Raw genomic sequence first — 25770 nt, forward strand, 5'->3', positions numbered from 1 at the left:
GTAACTAGGGTACTCGATCGAGTAAGGGGGCACTCGATCGAGTACCTTAGCTACTCGATCGAGTAAGCCCATTTACTTGGGTGTTTTCTCGGGTTTTGTTAATTATGCGATTAAGGTATTTAAACATAATCGTCATTGTTTTAAATCACTTTTACAAAACCTAAAACCCTGTTTAAGAGAGAAAGCGGACCGAGTTCATCTTCTTAATCGCATTCTTAGCAATTCCGGGAGTTCGAGACGGTCGGTTCTTGTCGTTGTTTATACCGTTGAGTTCCTTGCGTCGAGGGTAAGATCTATGTACCCTTTTTATTGTCTTTCCTTTGATTTGGTTAAACCCTAATTTTGGGATTGGGGGTTTTATGATTTGTTAAGGTTAGATTGTGATTATGTGATTATGTGATAGGAGAAGGATTTGTAAAGGAGAGGTTTTGAGACAAATTTGCTAGATCGATGATTGTGTTGCTTTCCGGGTAGGATTTCTACTCGTATTAGTCCCATAATGGGATGATTGTTGATGTGTTAAGATTGATTGTTTGATATAGTAATTGTATTGTGACTGTTGTGATTGTGATTGTACATCGTTGATAGATTGACGATTGTTGATATTGTGATTGTGATTGGTTGCCTATGGTTCTCGAGATGCGTTCTCGGCTGAGTGGAGTCACTTGCGGGAGTGGCTTCACGCCCTAGTTTCGCCCTTCGTGGAACCCGCCACGGAAGGGGATGTGCACATTAATGGGACGGGGTTATCGCTCGGTATGATGAGCGGGGCTTAGGTGGGAACGGTGCGGTCCCCCATCGCGTGGCTGGTCCAAAGTGGACGGTCGAGTATTGAGATGATGGGAGTTGGTTGGTGGTGGTGTGTGTGTGTGTGTGTGACCAAATTGTCTGTTTGCCTTATTATTGCTATCTATATTGATTGTGTGATTAGTAATCGACCCGGTGTTGTTTTGTAAACTGCGGTGATCCATTCGGGGATGGTGAGCAGATATTGAGCGGTATTGAGATGATCTTGGGATAGCTGGGATGCCACGACATGATGATAGGAGTCTTCCGCTGTAGCCTTTAGTTTATTTACCTTTCAGTTAGACAGTCAGTTTGAGAATAATGTATCGCACTTTTAGTTGGTTTCATGGATTGTAACTATTCGTTAAACTATTTATAATAAACGTTGTTTCTTTATTGTTGTTTGATTATCATTGCCTCGGGTAACCGAGATGGTAATGTCTTCATACCTGAGTGGTCCTGGTAAGGCACTTGGAGTATGGGGGTGTTACAAATGGTATCAGAGCGACGATCCTGAAACCTGTAACCAATGAATCTAATGAATCTAGGGAGTCAATTAAAATGAACCCGGGGTAAAGGTTGTAGGAGCTAATGCAAAGACTTGGGAGACGTCCTAAAGTCGCGAACTCGCCCTACAATTTTGAACCGGTCACCATGGGATATGTGTCGGGATCGTTATGTGCTTATTGTGTGCTTTGTGTATCTATGTAGTAGTATGTTGTATGAATTGATGGATGAAAGATGATAATGACGTGAATTGTATGTTGGTTGATTGTAAAGCATGAAAGTATAATTATTGATACATGTAATTTGACATGTTATAATTATGTAAGGAAAAGTGTTTTGTCTATATATATATATAAAGCGCTGTGTAAGTATACATGTTGTTGTTGTCGTGTTGAGTAAAAGTACAGAAGGTTGGGAGTGTGAATTGAACATGTGCTGGGTGAATATGTTGAACGAATATGGTGGATAAATATGTGGTATGATGGATGAATTAGTGGAAAAAGATGAATCATCGTGGTATGGTAACATGGTTCCGATTAAGCATGTTATATAATGAAGGTTATTTTATAATGTTGTTATGCTAGTAACATGTGAATAGGGGGCTTGATGTCATGTATTTGTGATTTTGTTTACGGAAAAGTGATAGAATAAAAACATGTGGGTAAGTCATAATTGGCAAGTTAGATAAATTATGTGCATGATGAATGTTGTTGCTTGGCTTTTGAAAATAGTGACATATGATTATGAATACTGGTTTTATGAGTTTTGGACTGGTTTTGTTTGCTTGGTTGTTGTTTAAGCTATTTGGAAGTAAAAATCAAATAGTTATGTCGTCTGATTACAGCAAAGTTGTCATTAAACTGTTATAACTTGAGATGCATAAATGATTTTGATGTAATTCCAATTGGAGGTGATAGCTTGTCCTTTTACGATTCTAACGATAGGTCACACGCCCAAATCGACCAAGTAATGAGTGAGTTATGACTGTTTTACGAAACCTGGACAGTGCTGAGAAATGCGTAGGTACTCGATCGAGTAGCCTTGGTACTCGATCGAGTAGGGGGGTACTCGATCGAGTACGTCAGTTACTCGATCGAGTGTCCCTGGTAATTTGTTTTACGAGCTTCTGATCTTCACCTACTCGATCGAGTAAGTCCCTTACTCGATCGAGTGGCCTGTACTCGATCTAGTGACCCCTATTTTGGGTCATATGCTTATCTTTTGATTTCGTTGCATATTATGTTTAATTCAACGGCGTTGTTTTACTTCTTTATGCATTGTTTTACATGTATGTTGGTCTTGACGCGTAAGTTACCCAATCTTGTGGTGTAAAGAGTGGCACCTAGGATGAGTATGAGTTCGGTGGGGAGGACATGATTTATATCTGTTGTGATTGGTAAGACTTAATTGAGGCATAGAGCATGTTGTGTGAGACGAGATGAGTGACATGATTGTATGTTGAGTAATGAAAATGTAAGTGAATGTGGGCAAGGCATGATGTAAGTTTAAGGAACGTGAGAATGAAAAGATTGAAAGAAAGGATGTGGGTAGTAGCAACCTGAGATGTATAATAAATTATGGAGGGAGATGGTTAGAAATAGTGTTGAGTAAGAATATATGTAATGAAAGGTCGTTTTAGAGGAATTGAGAAGAGTGATATATAGCGAACTTAATGGGACATGTCGCGACGTGGATTTGCAGATAGTGACTGAGTTTGCAAATTTGTGTTATCGAGAGACGAAACTACTGTGTGATTTCCTTGGGTAATTAACGGTATTAAATGAATTCCGATTTCTGGAGATGTAAAAAGGGAGATGCAATTGTTTGAACATTAAACGTTGATTCTATGGATAGATTAGTGGCAAGTGTGAGTGATAGCATAATAAGAGAAGATCCATGGTAAGAAAGAGTGAGATGATGTCGGTAGAAAATAATGGAAATTGAGTTTTGGAGCAATGAAAAGATAATCGGAGCACTAAAGAGTTAGATAGAAGTAATAAGGAGCTGAGCTATTAATGGTATTTTTGAGTATAACGAGGAAAGAAGGATAAAAGTAAGTTGAGAAAAAGTTCACCGGAGTTATGTGACATAAAGTAAGGAATCGTCGAGATGTATGATACTATCAAGGGTAAGTAAGTTAATAGTTATACAGAAGTTTCAGGACAACATGATTAATCATGAGTTTCGAGGAATTAAGGGAGTATGAAGTTGGTGGAGTATTTGCACGATACGAGATTTTTGGTGGAGAGTTAGATGATGATACAATTTAGGATAGTATTGGGAAGAATGTTGAGGTAATTTTGTTAATGGATTGGATGTTCGTTATTTGGGATGTCAACCAAAGATAGGAAACAAATCGTGATGTTTAGAGATGAGTGTAAGAGGTTTGATGCCCGGACAGCGGTAGTGTTATGGTTTGTGACTAGTGGTTAAGGGTAATGGTATATTAGAAAGGTAACAATTCTAAAGAGGTTGATTTTGCAGAGACCAGATTGATAAGTACAGTTATGAAAGAGTATAAGATGTGGTTATATGAGGCGGTTGTTAGTAGTTGAGTATTAATGGCGTGGCTACATTTGGCAGAGGGTGATGGATATGCGAAAGGGAGAATATGTTATGAGGTGTATACGAGTTAAGCTCGGGCGACAGGTAACCTATGTTGAGTGGTAACTTACGTGGTCAGGATTGACTAGTTGGTTGTGATTACGGGTCTATGATATGTGTAAATGTTTGTGTGAGGTTGTGACCTCACAAGAAGTGGTATGGTGTGATAATTATAAAGTTGTTTTATGAATGTTCTGTAATATATATGTTGGACACGGTAATTTAATTGAATGATATCCAAAAAGGTAATAATTTGATTAATTGACATGGCTAGTTATAATTTTATGTGTATTAATAACACATGTGTATTCCGTGAAATGGTAGAGATGATTTTCATGAGATGCTTATCTGTGTATCCATATAATATGTTGCGTGGTGACTTAATAAAGTGGATTTGAGTAAGTTTTTCTTGTTCAAGAAGTTATGTTGAGTCAGTACTTATGGGATTGTGTATGTTGTGATGTCTATCGATGCGGTTGTGGTGCCTCGGGTGGTGATCCGGGCACGATATTTAGTGTTGTGATGCGGGTATTTTCGCACCTGCGGTGTGGTGTTGGTGGCGGTTTTGTGATGCCGTCACCGGTTGTGATGGAGTAGGCGGGATGATTATGATTCAATTTCAAAGTACATACCAATTATACATAGATTGTTGTTTCGTTTGTTGTTGTTTCTGTGAGTTTCGGTTTGGACTGAGATAGACAGATCGTCTTGATCATTGGTGTTCTCTTTATCGAGTTAAGTTTGAGAATGAGGGTAGAGTATGATATGGAATAGAGTTGTATATGTCTTCGTTGTTGTCATGGTATAGTGATATTCTGTTAATGGAACACGGTTGTGAGAGGTTGTTCTGATAATTTTGATCTTGTTCTAAATAAGGCTTTAGTGGACATGATAATGGCAAGTGATTCGTAGAACATGTGTGGTAATGATCTGATATATGCAGGTGGTTCATAATCCTTTGTTGAGACAGTGAGTGTAGGGTGTTGAATAATAAGTGTCGTGTTAAGTTATGTATGAGTCTTGCGGTAATGAATGAAAGAACTTGAGGATCTAGTGTGAGTGTACGTAACGAGTGGGGATCGCGAGTTATGCGTTTGGGAGGTAGGTGCTTTACATAGAGGGGTATGTTGTTTTGTAGTAATAATGGAGAGTTAGTATGGTGATTTTGCTACGAGTTTATGGTATAGGTTAGGTGCTACGCCAAATGAGTTGAGGAATGAGAAATGTTTATGTATGGGAGCCTTGAATATAAGAATGGTGAGTGTTTGGTTTATAAACGGTTATCTAGCACATGTGGTGGTAAAGAGGGTAATGAGATGTATCTAGGATTTAGTATTAGTGAGTTACGAGGACGTAACATTTATCTTAAGAGGAGTAGGATATGATAAAAGAGATTTTGATGGGTGTGCATATGGTAATATATTTGGAAGTTTGAGTCTTGATGTCGAATAAAAGGTTGATTCGTGTTGTGGTTAATTTTGTTAAAGGTCATGACCGCATCGGTAGTAGTTCGATGTTTAGGAGTGTGAGAATATTTGGATAGTGTTGTGATTGGATGATGATGGTTATGAGTTCGATAGTCTTGGCGGTTGGATGAGGATGTTTATGAGTGTGAGTAAACTCGAGGACGAAGTTCCTTTTAGGGTGGTAGAATGTAACATTCCGTTTGATGTTATGAGTATTTTGGTAGGGTATGGAGTTAGTGTTGAGAGAGATATAATGGAGTTGATACGATATCGTGAGCCATGTTGTGGAGGTAGGAATAGTTAGTGGAAATTGGTGTTACGAGTTCATGTTTGGGTTGGAGTATTGTTTTGAGTTCTTAGTCACGTTGTTGTGTCTTGATCGAGTTAGTATGTTTGTTTTCATGTATGGGTTGAACTTCGGGGACGAAGTTCTTTTTAAGGAGGGAAGACTGTAATACTCCGTATTTATGAGTCTTGGGGTACTCTATCGAGTAGGCCTTACTCTGTCGAGTAAGGGAGTTTTGCGAAATAAAATAGTTTCTGACCTGTTGGGTACTCGATCGAGTAACTAGGGTACTCGATCGAGTAAGGGGGCACTCGATCGAGTACCTTAGCTACTCGATCGAGTAGCCGGTTTACGGGGGCTGTTTTCTCGGGTTTTGTTAATTATGCGATTAAGGTATTTAAACATAATCGTCATTGTTTTAAATCACTTTTACAAAACCTAAAACCCCGTTTAAGAGAGAAAGCGACGATTCATCTTCTTAATCGCATTCTTAGCAATTCCGGAGTTCGGACGGTCGTTCTTGTCGTTGTTTATACCGTTGAGTTCCTTGCGTCGAGGGTAAGATCTATGTACCCTTTTTATTGTCTTTCCTTTGATTTGGTTAAACCCTAATTTTGGGATTGGGGTTTTTTATGATTTGTTAAGGTTAGATTGTGATTATGTGATTATGTGATAGGAGAAGGATTTGTAAAGGAGAGGTTTTGAGACATTTTGCTAGATCGTCGATGATTGTGTTGCTTTCGGGTAGGATTTCCTACTCGTATTAGTCCCATAATGGGATAATTGTTGATGTGTTAAGATTGATTGTTTGATATAGTAATTGTATTGTGACTGTTGTGATTGTGATTGTACAATCGTTGATAGATTCAGGACGATTGTTGATATTGTGATTGTGATTGGTTGCCTATGGTTCTCGAGATGCGTTCTCGGCCGAGTGGAGTCACTTGCGGGAGTGGCTTCACGCCCTAGTTTCGCCCTTCGTGGAACCCGCCACGGAAGGGGATGTGCACATTAATGGGACGGGGTTATCGCTCGGTATGATGAGCGGGGCTTAGGTGGGAACGGCTGCGGTCCCCCAGTAGGGTGGGTCCAGTGGACGATCGATATTGAGATGATGGGAGTTGGTTGGTGTGTGTGTGTGTGTGTGTGTGTGATTCATTGTCTGTTTGCCTTATTATTGCTATCTATATTGATTGTGTGATTAGTGACGACCGGTGTTGTTTTGTAAACTGCGGTGATCCATTCGGGGATGGTGAGCAGATATTGAGCAGGTATTGAGATGAGTACTGGGATAGCCGGGATGCCACGACATGATGATAGGAGTCTTCCATTTCGTAGCCTTTAGTTTATTTACCTTCAGTTAGACGGTCGGTTTGAGAATAATGTATCGCACTTTTAGTTGGTTTCATGGATTGTAACTATTCGTTAAACTATTTATAATAAACGTTGTTTCTTTATTGTTGTTTGATTATCATTGCCTCGGGTAACCGAGATGGTAATGTCTTCATACCCGAGTGGTCCTGGTAAGGCACTTGGAGTATGGGGGTTTCGATCGATGATATGAGAGTGGAACAGTGCGTTCTATCCGAGGGAGGCGAGGCAAGTGGTGGGATTCAAAGTGAAGGTGAGTGCTAAGGAAATATATACCAACCAAGGCTTACCTCTTATACCTTGGGAGGAGTTTCGTAGGGTGAGAAATTTGTGAGAAAGGAGTTTTTGTACCGGAACATGTGAGGAGTAAGTTGAGAGAAGAGTTTGATGGTTTTAAGATGACTGCTTTGAGATGTCCGTGGTCGAGTACTACAGGCTGTTCAATGAGAAGTCTAGGTATCCGAGGACATGGGTTTGAGTGAGGAGAATTTGGCATTGAGGTTTGAGAGGGGATTGACCACCAAGATTATGGATAAGTTACCCGTGGGGATCCTTACTGATGTTAAGGAAGCTTATGAGAGGGTGGGAGAGCGGAGATGTTGGTGGAAATGGCTCAGGAGAGGTCAGGTGGTGAGAAGAGGAAGTCCGAGAGCGAGGGTGGTGGCCAATCGAATCACAAGAAAGGAAACCACAATCAGTCTAAAGGATTTTCTTCGGGTCCGGGTTTAGTCTTTGGGGCTTCCTTTGGGCGTGGCCGTGGAAGTGTGAGTAATAGTTGGGGAGTGACTTGCTATGGTTGTGGTGGTGTAGGCCACAAGATACATGAGTGCACGAGTGCACCGGGATCTTTCGAGACCCGCACAGAGCTTCGCGAGCAACAGACCGGGCCTGGATCATGGCCAAACCGGGGAAGTCGAGTTACCAGAGTGGAGGCAACCGCAACGGCGGTAATTCTTATCGAAAAAACACCGACGAACAACAACAACAATCAAGGGTCGGGTGCTAAGCCGACCGCATCAGCCCAAGATCTTGTCCAGGGAGGTGGACAGAAGACCAGTGGCAAATTATTCATGATGGAGAAGAAGGCAGCTGAGGAAGATGCGCACGTTATCACCGGTACATTCCTTGTTAATGGTATTCCTACCTTTGTTTTGTTCGATTCGGGGGCTTCTCAGTCGTTTGTGTCTTCGAGTCATGTTAAACAGTTGGGTTTGAGAGTATATGAGTCTGTTAGTGAGCAAGTTTTCATACCTTCGGGTGAGTCTGTATCGTGTGGGAGATTGTTTAGAGATGTATCTTTGATAGTTGGGCAAGTTGATTTCCCTGTAGACTTGCTAGAGTTTCCTTTTAACGGTTTTGAGATGATAGTTGGGATGGATTGGTTAGGAAAGTATAAAGCTAAGATAGACTGTCATCAAAAGAAAGTGTCCTTAAGAGGTCCAAAGGGTGTTAGTGTGTCTTATCGTGGGTTTCTAGTCAAACCCAAAGTTATGTTGATTGCAGCTGTTGCCTTGAAGTCTTATCTGAGGAAGGGATGTCCTTTGATCCCGTGCCATGTGAGAGATGACCGGATAGAGATTCCGACAGTTGATGAGATACCAGTGGTGGGAGAGTTTGCAGATGTTTTTCCAGAGGAGATTCCGGGGTTGCCACCGAAGAGGGAGATAGATTTCACCGTTGAGTTGAAGCCAGGGACGGGGCCAATCTCTAAGGCACCGTACCGTATGGGTCCTAAGGAGATGGAGGAGCTTAGGAAGCAGTTGGATAATTTGATAGAGAAGGGATATACTAGACCAAGTGTATCGCCTTGGGGAGCACCAGTTCTTTTCGTGAAGAAGAAAGATGGGAGCTTGAGGCTGTGCATAGATTACAGGGAGCTGAACCGTGTGACTATAAAGAACAAGTATCCTTTGCCAAGGATAGATGAACTGTTTGATCAGTTGAGTGGTGCAACAGTCTTTTCTAAGATTGATTTGAGGTCGGGGTACCATCAGGTGAAGATTAGAGACGTGGACATACCAAAGACAGCTTTCACGTCGAGATATGGCCATTACGAGTATGTGGTGATGCCGTTTGGGTTGTCTAATGCGCCGGCAGTGTTTATGGATTTGATGAACAGAATCTTCAGACAGTCTTTGGACCAGTTTGTAGTGGTATTCATCGACGATATCTTAGTCTACTCTAAGACTAAGGAGAAGCATGGGGAGCATTTGAGGATCATGTTGCAGACTTTGAGGGACCATGAGTTGTATGCCAAGCTGTCCAAGTGTGAGTTCTGGTTAGAGAAAGTTGCTTTTCTGGGGCATGTGATCTCTAAAGATGGGGTAGCTGTGGATCCGGCGAAGATTGAGGCAGTGACAAAGTGGGAAGCACCAAAGAATGTTGCTGAGGTTAGGAGTTTCTTGGGTTTAGCTGGATACTACAGACGGTTCGTGAAAGATTTCTCCAAGATTGCTAGACCGATGACAGCGTTGATGAGGAAGGAGAACAGGTTTCGTTGGGATGAGAGTTGTGAGACGGCGTTCCAAACATTAAAGGAGCGTTTGACCACAGCTCCTGTCCTAGCATTGCCTGAAGGGAGCGAGAATTTTGAGGTTTATACAGATGCCTCGAAGAATGGGTTGGGATGTGTGTTAATGCAGAATGGTAAAGTGATTGCCTATGCTTCTAGGCAGTTGAAGCCTTATGAGGAGAATTACCCTACTCATGATCTGGAGTTGGGTGCAGTGGTGTTTGCTCTCAAAATTTGGAGACATTACCTTTATGGAGCAATCTTTAAGGTATTTTCTGATCACAAGAGTCTTAAGTACATCTTCACGCAGAAGGAGTTGAACATGAGACAGAGGAGGTGGATGGAGTTGATTGGCGATTACGACATGGAAATCATCTACCATGAAGGGAAGGCCAATGTTGTTCTTTGATGCTTTGAGTAGGAAGAGTGTACATTCCTTGTGTACACCTCTATCTTTGATGAGGCCGAGGGATGAGGTAGCGAGCTTTGGGATACATATGATGCAGAAAGGAGATGCCATGGGTGATATGACAAGATCTGACTTGAGTTTTATGATGATATTCGAGGTAAAAACAGGCTTTGGATCCTAAGATAGTTGAGTGGAGAGTGGGAGTAGAGAAAGGGACAAAGTGTCCCGCTTTTCTATTCATACAGATGGTAGTTTGAGGTTTGATGGTAGGTGGTGTGTTCCTAATGATGAGGAGTTGAAAAAGACGATCATAACAGAGGCGCATTGCACACCATATTCAGTTCATCCAGGTGGAGACAAGCTATACAAGGATTTGAAGAAAACGTTTTGGTGGCGTGGGATGAAGAAAGAGACAATTTGAGTTTGTGTCCCGTTGTTTGACATGCCGAGAGTTAAAAATGAGAGACGACCACAAGGTAAGATTCGGTCTTTAGAGGTGCCTGAGTGGAAGTGGGAATCCATTTCCATGGATTTCATTGTGGGTTTGCCTAAGAGTCAACAAGGTAACAACATGATTTGGGTGATAGTGGATCGTCTGACCAAGTCAGCTCACTTTGTTCCAATGAAAGATACATGGACTAAGGCACAATTGGCCATGGCCTATCGAAAGAACGTGCTTAAGTTACATGGAGTCCCTAAGGACATAGTGTCTGACAGAGATGCGAGGTTTATATCGAGGTTTTGGAAAGAGTTACAGGAATCGTTGGGAACAACTTTGAAGATGAGTACAACATTTCATCCCTGCGACAGACAGGGGCAGATCGAGAGAACAATCAAGACTCTTGAGGATATGTTGCAAGCTTGTGTGATGGACTTTGGTGGTAGCTGGGAGCAGAGGTTGGACTTGATAGAGTTTTCTTACAACAACAGCTATCACACCAGTATTGGTATGGCACCGTTTGAGGCTTTGTATGGGAGGAGATGTAGAAGTCCAATCTGTTGGGACGACAGTGCTGAGGCAGTGGTTTTAGGACCAGAGATGGTCCACGAGATGGTGGAACAGATTAAGATGATCAGGGAAAGGATGAGAGCTTGACTCGGGAGAAAGCAAAAGAGTTATGCGCAGATCTACATCGCCGGGATATAGAGTTTCAAGTTGGGGACAAGGTTCTTTTGAAAGTTTCTCCTATGCGCAGAGTTATGAGATTTGGGAAGAAAGGCAAGCTAAGTCAGAAGTTTATAGGGCCTTATGAGATCTTAGAGCGAGTTGGGGAAGTTGCTTATCGTCTGGCTTTACCAGCTGCGTTAGAGAGAGTGCATAATGTGTTTCATGTATCGCAGCTGCGGAAGTATGTGAGTGACCCGTCACATGTGTTAGAGGCAGAGAGCTTAGAGCTAGATGAGTCCTTATCATATCTTGAGGTGCCTAAGCAGATTCTAGACCGAAAGGTTAGAAAGACTAGGGGTGGTGAGACAGTTTTGCTCAAAATCCTTTGGTCTAACCACGAGACCGAGGAAGCTACATGGGAGCCAGAGGAAGCTATGAAAGAGCGTTACCCTTTCCTCTTTGATCAGGTATGTATGGTTACGGGGACGTAACCTTGTTTCTTTTAGGGGGGTAGGAGATGATCGCGAGCAGTTTTAAGAGTTTTATACACCTTTTATATGTAGTGTCGGTATGTTTGTCGGGATGAGTTGGGTTAGTATCATGTTTTATGTTAAATTTTTGTTTGGCTTTTGAGTCGGGAATTTCGTGGGAGTACCTTTGTTTAGTAGTGGTTTGAACTTCGGGGACGAAGTTCCTTTTAAGGAGGGAAGACTGTAATACTCCGTATTTATAAGTCTTGGGGTACTCTATCGAGTAGGCCTTACTCTGTCGAGTAAGGGTAAGTTGCGAAATAAAATAGTTTTCGACTGTTGGGTACTCGATCGAGTAGTTGGGGTACTCGATCGAGTAAGGGGGTACTCGATCGAGTACCTTGGGTACTCGATCGAGTGTCCGGTTTTACGGGGAGTTTTCTCGGGTTTTGTTAATTATGCGATTAAGGTATTTAAGCATCGTCGTCATTGTTTTAAATCACTTTTACAAAACCTAAATCCCTGTTCAAGAGAGAAAGCAACCAGTTCATCTTCCTAATCGCATTCTTAGCAATTCCCGGAGTTCGACGGTCGGTTCTTGTCGTTATTCGTATCGTTGAGTTCCTTGCGTCGAGGGTAAGATCTATGTACCCTTTTTATTGTTTTTCCCTTGATTTGGTTAAACCCTAATTTAGAGATTGGGGTTTTTGTGTGTAGTATGTGATGTGTAGCCTCTATGTGTTATATGATAGGAGGAGGGTTCGTAGAAGAGGCTTTTTGATACGATTGTTGATACCGTCTCGATTGTGCTTTCAGTAGGATTTCCTACTCGTATTAGTCCCATAATGGGATATTGGTGATGTGTTGTATTTGGTTGTTTGATATAATGATTGTACCGTGTTTGTGGTTGTGATTGTTGTTGATGGTTCTCGAGATGCGTTCTCGGCTAAGTGGGGTCACTTGCGGGAGTGGCTTCACGCCCTAGTTTCGCCCTTCGTGGAACCCGCCACGGAAGGGGATGTGCACATTAATGGACAGGGTTATCGCTCACTATGTGGAGCGGGGATTTGGTGGGTACGGCAGCTGCGGTCCCCCATGGCGGGTGGTGGTCCAAAGTGGACGATCAGATTGAGATGATGGGAATTGGTTGGCTGTGTGTGTGTGTGACAGTTAAGCTGTCTGTTTATCTTATTATTGTTATACATGTTGATTGTGTGATTAGTACTGACCCCTGTGTTATTTTGTAAACCTGCGGTGATCCATTCGGGGATGGTGAGCAGATATTGAGCAGGTATTGAGATGAGTACTGGGATAGCTGGGATGCCACGACATGATGATAGGAGTCTTCCGCTGTAGCCTTTAGTTTATTTACATTTCGATTAGAGTCGGTTTGGAATAATGTATCGTACTTTTGGTTTGGTTTTGAGGATTGTATCTATTCACTAAACTATTTATAATAAACATTGTTTCTCTATTGTTGTTTGATTATCATTGCCTCGGGTAACCGAGATGGTAATGTCTTCATACCTGAGTGGTCCTGGTAAGGCACTTGGAGTATGGGGGTGTTACACTCTTCCCCTTCCTCTGGCTGGTGGTTGTCTCCTTGGATCATGATTTGGAAACCTCTCCATTACTGTGTGTATAACATTGAGTAGTGTATCCAAATTTCCTGCAAGAGTTTCTATTCTGGTTTCAATACCAGCAAGTCTCTCTTCACTCATGGTTGTTTTTGTGTTTTTGTTGTAGGTAGGGATAATGAATTCACAATTTCTCTCAACCCAAGAGTAACACAAAGGTGGAATTGTGTTAAACCAGAGCTCTGATTACCAAAATGCAGTATAAAGACTAAGGACAGACAATAATGCTACCTGGCCTGCAGGACACTTTAAAAATACCAAATGACTTTTAAATATTCTGAAATTTTGTGACAATTAAGTTTAAATATCAAACTAAAACTGTACCAAATCTCATGCTTTTTGAGGGACTCTAAGTATTTTTAATATTAACTGAAAAAGCCTAAAATCCTGAAATTGCAGACAGCTGACTCAACTGAAGTATGGGACTTGTTTGTGTAGGAAAATGATATAGTCAAGACCCTAGATTTCAACAGAAGATTCACAGGAAATTCAAGATATTAACTTAGCAAATTTTAGACTCAAACCCACAATAGACACAGGATTAAAGTTTAAACTTTGCTCAACACAATTAAATTGAACCATAGTCAAGCACAGGTTCAACTTAATGATGCCAAACTGACTTTGATCAATAACCACAAAGATCACAGGTTAATTATCAGGCCAGGGATTCAAACTACAGCGTAACACAAGTTTGAAAGAAATGAGAGAACTCTCAAGGCTTAATTTTTCATTCAAAAATAATCTGCCTCAAACAGTTGAGACACAGGTCCTTATATAGGCCTTGTCATGCATTATAATTCGAATAACCTAGCATCCAAGGGCCAAGATTTGTTTTAGGATGAGTACAAATAACTTTAAATATATTACAAGCTGGAAATTGAGGTAACTTAGTGAAAATTAAAAGCAATAGGGTAAAACAGACTGAAATAAAGCAAGGATGCAGTTTGATATTTTATCCATTATGAACAGGTTGTTGTTGTTCTTGTTGGCTAGCTGAGTACTTTCTAAAGTCAAGGCTTCTTGTAGTTTTCTGTTGTTGATATCATAGGAGAATGGTGCAGTGGTCCTCCTGCAACAGCCTCACAATTGCCTCACCAAAAATAGAAACAATACTTTATGCTTTATCAATCTTTTCAGCAACATATGACTGGTTGTCCTTGCTTGTTTTCTGTGCTGAGTTTCTGCTTGCATTTGCTTGGCTAGTATTGGATGTTTGAGACTCTTGATGGAGTTAGTTTAGGCTCACCCCAGCTGGCCATATTGGCAGCTGAAAGCTGGACCTAGTGAACCCCTTAATAGGCTGTGTTGGGGGTGGATCATTGGATGTTGCTTAGCTTTGGTTTGTGGCTTGGTCAGGGTTGTGAGCCCCTGATCCAGCTCTTGCTGCACCACCACCCAAGCTACACTGCCAGACCTGTTTTGGGAGGCCACAAGTATCAGTACAAGCCCAACCACCCACTGCCACCATGGCCAGCTAAAACCTTGTTAAACTAAGCTCGGAAAAGTCCCAGGGAGCCAGGCTTAATTCACACTGCAGTCAAGAGAAAACCCAAGCTGAAAACAAGTTGCCGAAAGGGACATAAAGCATAAATAAGATTGCCATTTATGGCTAAACAATGGGAGAGTTGTTGCCAAGGTCCTTTTTGCTTGTCCTTCCATAATTCAGATATCACCTAGAGCCAAGGTCAAGGCCTCAACTACATCAACTTGTCCTTATACTCCCAGCCACAGAAGAAAAATAGCCAAGGAAGCAACCTGTCACTATCACCTGTAATTTCTTTTGTTTTGTTTCAGTTTGCTTTTAAATCAAGTTTGTGATTCTTGTAAAATATTTCCATCACTTTGTTTGTATCCTAAGAAATAATCCTGGCCCTTAGATGAGACTTCTAGGGTTACTTGTAACAGAATTCCAAGGAAGAGGCCTATATAAGGACCTCTACCCCATCTGCATTGAGGCACCTTTTGATGAATTAAAAAATCTGACAATTCTCACAAATTTGAAACTCTTTAACTTATGCTTAGTCTTTAGTTAAGAGTCAGACCTGTTAACATCTTGTGCTTAGACTGTAGATGTTGAACAAAGTCTGTTAGTGAAGCATATTCATTCATGTGGTCAGACTGTGGGTTGTTTAGCTTTGCTGTTGGCTTTGAGTTGGATTTTATCTGTGCTTGCCTGTGATAATTTCCAATTTGAGTCCTCCAAATTGTTAAATTGCTTCCCTGTGAATGTTCTGTGGGATTTGAGTTGTATCATTTGGTCCTTGTTCAATCTCAATTACCAGTCCTATGTCAAACTGCCAGAGTGCATCTGTCAATCAGTCTTCGGCAATTTATTAAAAATACTTAAATGTCTCTAAAATCCTGAAATTTTACTCAGAGGTACTTTACTTATTGAAAATATTGTCACCAAGTTTCATAAATTTAGGAGGTCTAATTGCTATTTTATTTAAATTTATAAACTTTATTGCATGAAAGAAGCTGTGTCTGAGTTCTTGCCAGAATCACTTCATTTCTGTCAAGTCCTTGTGTTATACACTGCACATTATTAGTAAGGATTTGAGTTCAAAGGATAATCTAAGCAAGAATTAAGCATGGACAACCAAAATTCGAGTATGCAAACCACTCATGTGCCCAATTTTGAAGAAATTTCAAAATACATTTTCAACGTTAGGGTTACTCATGACATTGCTAACAAAGTTTGAAGTGTTACAAGGCAATTAGACTATGTTCTAAGTAGGAAGATCAAAATGGGTTCATATTCCCCATGGATTTCGAAATTTAAGACGAGATTTTTTTAGGGTTAATTGATAAGAATGATCTGAACTATTACTGGCCTTCTCAAAATAATCTAACATATTCATGATCCCATAATAATCTCATTTATACCATAATTTATCTTTTATTGCCTTAAGTGAAGGGCAACCTGCTTAGCTGGTTACTCCGTCACCTTAATTCAATATAAACTTTTAACCATTCAATTTACCCCTTAATTTTACCTAACACACCATTAACATCCCCCAAGTTTTTCATCTCCTTTAATTTATTGTCATCTTTCATCAGTATCAAATAACCCTTAATTTATCTTCTTCGTCTTTCTTCAGCTTTAAGTTGCAAGCTGATACAACTGATAATGATTTTCCTGATCCAAATTTTCCATCTTGGTTCTAATCCAATAATTAAACATCAATAATAATTGGGTCATAATAATTCAATCACAACAAAACCACAAGAAAGTGAAAAAAACTTTCGGGCATTCTTCCTCAACTTCTGAGGTTGCTAAAACAAGGACTCAATCTAAAGAGAAAAGACACTGGAGAGCAATAAACAATTGAAGTCTGGTGTCGCTATTCGAATGTGACACGCGACAGAAGGGAGCACTGTATAGAGCAATGAAGATGGTTTCGCGCTTTGGGTGTCACGTCGAGGCTGTATTGCGAGTGATGCGGCCTATTTCTGGGCTTGCTTGGGCTTAGTTGCACATAATAACTACCTGGTGGGGTTGTAAGAATTGGATCAGTGGGTTTCAGGTTAATTGCAGCGGCTGTTCATTGCTGGTGTTAAGGGCGGAGTTGAAGGTTCGTGAGTCGAGTTCGAGCATGGTGGCGATGGGCGTCGCTGCTGTTGTTCGAGATTGAATGGAGAAGAGGGTGTAGGCTCGGTTGATATTGTTGGTCTGAGGTGATTGAATGGTGAATAATGATGGGTTTCAATTATTTTGGCAGGGAAAGAGTTGGAGGAGGAGAGGACAAGGCCTTGATTTTTTCAATTGATGTAAACAAAAAAAAAAAAGAAATTTGGAGGTAAAAAAACAGATCTGGGCAAAAGAAATTTAGGAATAAAATGGAGAATTATTGGTATTATTTTACTGTTAGAAGGATGATGAAGGAGATAATATAAAGAAAGAAGGAAAGAATTAGGTGACTTAGAAAAATTTAAAGTTTACCTGTGATAATAGGTAAATAGGAGGAAGAGAGCATTTCAAGTTAAATGATGCTATAAATGAGATTATTATGGAATAATGAAAAGATTGGATTATTTTGAGAAGGGTAGTAATAGTTTGGATTATTCTCATCAACTAACCCATTTTTTTAAGTCAAAGTTTTCGATTTAAGTCAAGATTCGACACAATTAACAAGGATAATAGTCCTTTAAAGTAATTAAACCAAGTTTTAAGCATGAAAATCAAAATTTGGGCATGAACACCCTAAATTTCGAAATTCTTGGGCAAATATTTTGAGACAAAATTTCAAATGTAAGACAAGATCTACCATTAACAACAAAGGTTAGGCCTTTGCTGAACAATTAAACTAAACACTAAACACAAAAACCACATGTTTACCTCAAGAACACCATATTTTCGATTTATGCTATTTTGGGTAAAATTTCAACATGAATATTTCATATTTGTAACAAGTAATGGTGCAAAAAGTCGATTATTATCATAAATTAAACAAAAACATGCAATTAGATGGTAAAACTTGAACAAATTATAGTAGATCTAAGGAAAAATCAAGGAGCCTTTATAAAGGGCAGGTCCATTATTGAGAATGTCCTCATATGTCAAGATATTGTCCAACAGTATTCAAGGAAGGGTGTCTCTCCTAGATGTCTATTCAAGATTGACCTTCAAAAAGCTTATGACACTGTTGAATGGGAGTTTGTTGAACAAATGTTTCATGGACTCAACTTCCCTGCTCATTTTACTCAACTGGTTATGGTGTGTGTCAAGTCTCTTTCGCATTTACTTTATCACTAAATGGAAGCAATTTTGGATACTTTAAGGGGCAACGAGGGCTTAGACAAGGAGACCCTATATCTCCTCTGATCTTTACCATGTGCATGGAGTATTTGACAAGACTGATCAAATTTGCAACTGAGAAATGGCCATTCCAGTACCATCCTTTATGCAAATCTCTCAAATTGACACATTTGATGTTTGCAGATGACCTGCTCTTATTCTGCAAAGGAAATGCTCACTCTGTCATGCTTCTCATGAGAGCATTCTCCTCTTTTTCAGAGGCAACTGGTCTTAATATGAATAATTCCAAGTCGTAAATCTTTTTAATGGAATGGATGAGGTTCTGCAGAGGATATCAAGAGAATCACCGGCTTCGTGAGGGTTAGATGCCTTTTAGATACTGGGAATACCCATTCAAGGCTGCCGGCAGACTAACAAAGAAGGAATGTAATAGTCGACAGAGAAAATGGTTGGGAGAATTCGAAGTCTTGGAGCCAAAAAACTATCATATATTTGGCAGGCTTACTCTCATAAATTGGTGCTAAATACTCTCTACGATTCATCGGGCTTCTATGTTTATCATTCCAAAGAGTGTCATCAAAAGAATTGAAGCAATCTGTAGGAACTATCTCTGGGATGGTAGCTCTGAATATCATAGAGTGCCCTTAGTTGCTTGGGACAAGGTTACTCGCCAAAATCAAGGTGGTATGGGGATAAAGAAAGCGAGCTATGGAATGTTGCCACAATTGGTAAATTGGTGAACTGGGTCTATTCAAAAGCAGATAGGCTATGGATTAGGTGGATAAATCAGTTTACATAAAAGCAGCAGCAATGGCATACCTATAAGCCTCCCCGCAATCGCCCTTGGTCCTGGAAAAATGTGTGTAAAGTAAAAGAGTTCTTTGAAAGATGGATTTACCGATGATGCTGGACTGCTCAAACTCATGGGTATTCAATCGAGGAGGATATGATCATGGTCATGCCTCATCTTGATCGGATCTGGACTAAACTGGTCTGGAATAGCTGGAACACTCCTAAGCATTCAATGATAACCTGGATTACTCTCCATGGAGGACTGAACATCAAAGACAAATTGTTTAGAATTGGTTGCAGCAATGATAATCACTGTTGTTCTTTGTGACAAGATGCTCGAAACTCATGAACACCTCTTTATCTCTCATGTCCCTACAGCAGCAGGATCGAGGTAAGTCGGAAAGTTGGCTTGGCAGACCTATGCCTAATGTCAATGACATGGTAGAAGGTAATACGGGGTCAATTCAGTGGAAGATAATGGCAGTGGTGATGAATGCCTACTGCTATAATGTCTGGCTGCAGAGAAATAATGCAAGGATAAATAACTTCATCACCAGACCTGAAATTGTTGCCAAACGGATTGAAGAGGAAGCCATGAGACGTATCAAATTCAAAGCTGGTCCATCCATGGATCAAGCTAGCCTAGCTATGCTTAGGAATGTTGGCTTGCAATAGGATTTTTATTCTGATAGCTTGTTTGGGAGATTGTCTCTCTTTTCTCTCCTTGTACATGATACGTTTTATGTTTTGATATCTAATACAATGACTCACATTTCACCAAAAAAGAAAAATCGAATTGGAGAAAAACAAGATGAAAGAGAAAATCACTTACTTTGAGTTAATTAGTAGAGATTAGAAGAACAAATGGAGTTGAAATCTTGAATCTTTCCAAGAATGGACAACAATGGAGTTGTAGTGTTTAGATGAATTTTAGTGTTTGAAGATATGAAGAAGGATGAAGAATGAAGGAGATAAGAGTAGGTGAAAAAGAGTATTTCACGCGAGAATTTCCCATCCCAGAATCCACTCGGTCGGGTGCCGAGTTCACTCGGTGAGTGACCCATTTTTCAGAAAATGTCAGATTGTGGGAAATTGGTCCAATCGGTCGAGTAAGATGGGCCACTCGGTCAAGTGTCTTGTTGTAATACCCCGTAATTTAATACTCCCTCATAGTCTGAGTGTTGGTTCCTCTTGTTTTGGGCACAAAAATTAAGAAAGCTATTAAACTATGAATAAAAAGGACATGTTGACTAGTTGCTTGGAGAGAAAAGGCATAATTAACTAATGGTAAGCATTTCTGATTACAGCTAATCTTTCCCTCCAAAACATAATGCAAAATAGTACTGTACTCAATACTGAATAATTACATTACTTTAGAACAGAATACTGACTTTTCTTACACTCTATTTCCACATTACTTAAATTACAAAATGACATTCCCAAAACTTACAAACCATTAATAAAAATACTGAAAATTAAACTTACAAACTTTTAATCTAAAAACAGAAAATTACAAAATAAATTTAACTTCAGAATTGCATTTGGGTTTTTCATCATTTCTTCCTGCATTGTGGATCAGCATGACTGTAAAATCAAGAGGACACACAAGTGGAGCATTATGTTCAAATTTGGCCCCAAATTTTCATTTTTGCGCCAACAATGAACTTTTACACCAATTTCATATTTGCGCCAACATCAACTACCATTTGTACAAAGTTCAAATTATCAGGGTTTTACAACAGCTATATATAGAAAGGTGGGTTCCTCAGGCAGTTCATTTATTAGCAAACAAACAAATTATCAACATTTATTAGCAAATTGCCAAACAAATCAAATAAAAATAGAAACAAACTTCAAATATGAAGTGTAGAAACTTAACAAACTTTGAGAGGGCAAAAATAGTTCAAATTATACACAGAACTCAGCAATATAGTATAACCAGGAAAGCTATCAATGTAATATGGAACAAAGCATAGCAACAAAGAGATTTAGGGGAAGTAATTAATGTAAATAGCAAGATCAAGGGCAAATGAGGTTCTAAGATGGTGATATTTGATGCTGAAAAGTTCAAAAACCTGGATTACAAACACAGAACCACTCAACATAGAGTTGCTGCTGGTATGAATGTAAGCCAATCAACTGTGGCTAGGTGGGTTGCAACCAAAGTGATCAAGAGTCATACCAATACCCTAAAACCAGGTTTGACTGACAAAAATAAACTTTGTAGGTTAATTTTTTGTCTCTCAAACCTATATTTTGATCAAATAAGTGGTAAAATCATGTTCAAAGATCAAGGTAATCTTATACACATGGATGAAAAATGGTTTTACATTACTAAAGATGGTCAAAGGTACTATGTCACTCAAACAGAACCAGAACCTTATAGGAGTCTTTAGTCAATAACCTTCATAGGAAAAATTATGTTTATGTATGTTGTTGCTAGACCACAATATGATGCAAATAATCAATGTATTTTTGATGCAAAGATAGGAATATGGCCATTTGTTACTTTGGAACCAGCCCAAATAAATTCTAAAAATAGGGTTGCAGGAACATTGGTCACAAAGCCTATAGAGTCAGTCACTAAACAGGTTATCAAGAACATGCTCTTAGAGAAGGTGTTGCCTGAAATTAAGAGGAAGTGGCCAGAAAATGCAAGTAAAACAATTTATATTCAGCAAGACATTGCACGTCCCCACATTAAGAACTCTGATGCAGATTTTAGAGAAGCAACAACTAGTGATGGGCGGAATATACAGTTAGTCCAACAACCTCCAAACTCACCAGACATGAATGTGTTGGATTTGGGGTTTTTTAGAGCCATTCAGTCTCTCCAGACACTCACCAATTCATACAAGCTAGATGAGCCTGTGGAAGCAGTGACTCTTTATTTTAACAATTTAGAGGTTGTTAAACTTAATTATGTGTACATCAGTATGCAGGGTTGTATGCTTGAAGTTTTAAAAAGAAGAGGACACAATGATTACAAGATACCACACATGCATAAGACCAAGTTAGCAAAAGCAGGCCTACTACCACAATATTTGGAGGCAGATGTTGATTTGGTAAAGGATAACATTAGGTATATTAACAATGTTGAAAGTGTGGAAGTTGCTAACGCAGGTAATGGATATAGTATTACTGATTTCATAGATATGTGTGCTTAAGACAATTAAGACACCAACCATCAAAACTGGTTGGGAGTTGTACTCATTTTGTGGACCAGTGAAATAGGTAGTACAAAAACCAACCAACAAAGAGTCATACAACAACTGCAGAAACCAGACAACAACAATTGCAGAAACTAGACTACAGCAAGTTCAACAACAAGAAAACAAAAGCAAACAGTTAAACTCAAGAGCATGCTGTAATTTTTTGTTATTTTTAGTTTAGTTTTAAGTCTGTATGAACTTTACATATTATAATGATGAAGTTGGTGCATTTTGATTAATGCTCGACTTGGCATACAACTAGATAACAGTACTCAGTACACAACAACCGAAGATTGAATGCATGCATGCATAGCCGCATCACATTCTTTGAATATGGTGGCGTAATGCATGCATGAGACATTCTTGCCCTCAAAGATTATCATTGGGCTATGTAATAAATAAATTAACCCAAATAAACAAGCATATCATCATTAGTTAACACTACATATAAACAATAAAAAACCAAAATTGCAGAAACTGTGTTTAATTGAATTAAACCTCTAAAGATCTTCCAGAAGAACTTTAAAGGCAGGGAAGTATTTTGAGGCTTTCTCGATGAACCACCTCCTATGTTCTTGAGTTTCTTCCATCGCCCTTACCCGTTTTCTACTTTCCTCAGCAGCCACTATTCTTCTCTTCGCCTCACGATCTAGCTCCTCCATCCTCGCATCAAATTCCAGAAATTCAGGACAAGTTTCAGTGACAAAACTGTCATCATCACCCAAATAATCAGGAATAACAACAAATGAATCTTAGATCAGAGGAGTCATGCCCAAAAATGAAGGTTCTATCATTATTGACTCATCCTCATCCCTCGTTTCAACCTCCTCAACTTCAAACCCCAGATCTGAAGATGCAATGTTAACAATATCATCTTCATAATCAAACTCAACATTATATCATCAACCGTGAACATGTTTAATAAACATGGTTCATCTTCAATAACCAGATCTGAAGATTTAAGGTCATCTTCGTAATCGTAAATTAAAAAACAAGCCATGAATCAAAAAAAGGAAAAAGAGAGGAACCAACACTCAGACTAGGAGGGAGGACGAAGATTGATTAAGGTTGAAAAAAGAGAAGATTTAAGTCTCAGAAAAAAGATGAGCATGAATATTTACAGAGAGAGGGAAAGAGAGACGATGGCTGCGGAAGGTGATTGAGGGAAGAACATGTCATTTTAGGAATTTTTTAGATGATTCTAGAGAGAAGAAAGGGAGATGATGGGATGGCTGCGGAATGAATGAGGAAGAACACAATGGGGATGATGATTTTAGGGTTTTTTTAGATGATTCTAGATGCCGGGAAGATTGGGTTGGATTATTGTTAATTGGGTTTAGTTGATGGGCTTGGTTAATTAGGGTATTTTGTTTAGTCTTGGAATGGGGTAATTTGGTTGGATTAGTGTAAATAAAGTGGGCCTATATGATGGCAACTTTAGTAAATACAAAAGACTAGTGAGGACCCAATGGTAATTTCACAGGCCAAAAATTTGCCAAAAAAGGAAAGAGGAACCAACACCCGACTAGCATCGTTTAGGAAAGAGGAACCAACACTCAGACTAGGAGGGAGTAATAATTTATGAGAATAATTTATGTAATTTAAATAATTAATTAATGGCATTTCTAATAATAATTACAAATAAGACGTTAATTAAATAATAAAGTAAGTAAGCAAGTCGGGAATGTTGGAGTAGTGTCCTTCTCAATAGTGCGTCTACATAATAAATCTCGTAAAAGGAATATCATGGAAATAATATTTTATTTGTCAACTGATTAACGTAAATCGGTGACGCTCGGCTGACTAGAGTTTGACGTTAATGTCATATGACGGCGGTGATCAGTTGATCCCTCGAGGTCACACCTATAGGATGGAGCCCAAATAGAAATCTAATTATTTGGATAATTAGTTCCTTGAAATATATATATTGACTAATGGTTAGTCAGGTGAGTTTTAAAGTATATTTATTATCATATTATGTGATAATTGAGTAATAAATATTATATCTTATTAATATGATTAAATGAGATAAAAATTTAGTAATTAATAGTTAATTGACTAAATTAGTATTATTTACTGATAAATTATTAGTTTTACTACGATGAGTTTCTTAAGTTCGAGGCGGAGGTAATTAGCTAATTAAATTTTTAAGAGGTTGTAAAATTAGCTAGTAGAGTTTTATGGGGCATATTTTATATTGATAAAACTGTCTAATAATACTTAAAAGTTGGGTGAACATGATTTGTTAATTTATATTATTTAAGTGTTAAATAATTAAATTAATATTTAATTATATAAGATAATTAATTATAGGATTTATAAGCATTTGTAGGACATATGTCGAAAGTCGAAATGGACCCGATAATTACTAAGTGCCGCCACTTATTGATAATGATAGTCATCACATGTGGTTTGGTATTTTCCACTAACAAATGTTCCTGATTTGCTTAAATTTGAGGACTATATATATATATATATATATATATATATATATATATATATATATAGTCGAGATCCAGTGAGAACTCCTAAATATTTGAGAATTGAGGATTAATGAATACAATATCATAGATTCTTCAATACAATATCACGAAAAATCTGACCTTTGCCAATTCTTTTTTTTTTAAAAAAAAAAAATTGCAATTTTTTTTGCACATGTTTTTTTTTTTGTGATATTTTATCGAATAACCTGTGATATTGTACTAAAGAACCTCTGATATTGTAACGAAATCCTCAATCCTCAAAAAGATAGTGTATCCTCACATGATCTCATTCCTATATATATATATATATATATATATATATATATATATATATATATATATATATATATATATATATATATATATATATATATATATATATATATATATATATATATATCCCTAACTTTATCATTTTGATGGCAAGAAAATAAGAAGAAAATTGCTCTAGTTTTATTAACATAAGAACAATAGTTGTTCTTCATCTTCTCTTCTTATTTTTTCACATATAACTCATCCAAAACTCACATAAAAATAATAAAACATCAATTTATTATTACAGTAATAATAATTTGTAATATTATTTCAAGGTAATATTCTACTTTATATCTAGTTAATATAAGTAGGATTTTGGGTGATATCTTGGGTGTCATCAAGAGGAGATCAGCTACTTTGGTGATTTGAAGATTGGAGGTTCATCCTTGAGGTTTTTAGCACATGAACAATACAAGGAAGGAGTCCTTGTGTTGGGCCCAAATTTTTCCTTAAGCATTGTAAGGATTACTTACTCTTATCATCTTAAGTCATTTTATAAGTTTGCATGTAACTAGATCATTAATACTAAATTAACAAGTAATTTAGTAACTAATTAGAGGTGTCTAATTAGGGGTCTAGTACCTTCAAGTGGTATCAGAGCTTTGTTGTTGCATGCATGTCGATTTTTGACATTTTTATCGAGTTATAAGATGACTTTATAAAATCGGATTTTTTTTTGTAAAATAGTTTGGTACGAAAATTTTGGTTTCATGTATACATTCTGATCTAAAAATGCTTTTGGTCAAATTTGGTTAATTATGGAATTTCATTGCTAATTAAGTGATTTTTCCGTCTTAAAACCGACTTAATATGCATAAAATTGGTTAAATGTTAACTAAAATGAGTTTCATGTTAATTTTGGCTATAAAATTTTTTGTATAATCACACATGCATGATTTATTTAGAGTAAGTGAAATTTAGAAAATTAATTTGATTAATTTTGCATGGTTATTGATTTTAATAGTTAAAAGTCAATAAAATGTGATTATATTAGTTAAAAATCATAAAAATGAATTTTATGGCATGAGAAATTTATCTAAGGTTACTTGCATG

At 38.4% G+C, this 25770-nt stretch overlaps 1 protein-coding gene across 1 annotated transcript; it reads left to right on the top strand.

Moving 5' to 3' along the window:
• The first annotated feature begins 20749 nt into the window (after nt 1-20749).
• On the top strand, nt 20750-21874 carry LOC141618957 (uncharacterized). Its single transcript, XM_074436007.1, has 3 exons — nt 20750-20906; nt 20997-21057; nt 21151-21874. The coding sequence occupies exons 1-3, from the start codon at nt 20750-20752 to the stop codon at nt 21872-21874; spliced, it is 942 nt and encodes a 313-aa protein (XP_074292108.1).
• Nucleotides 21875-25770: the final 3896 nt, after the last annotated feature.

The sequence above is a fragment of the Silene latifolia genome, chromosome X, assembly GCF_048544455.1.
Source record: "Silene latifolia isolate original U9 population chromosome X, ASM4854445v1, whole genome shotgun sequence".
NCBI classification, from domain to species: Eukaryota; Viridiplantae; Streptophyta; class Magnoliopsida; order Caryophyllales; family Caryophyllaceae; genus Silene; species Silene latifolia.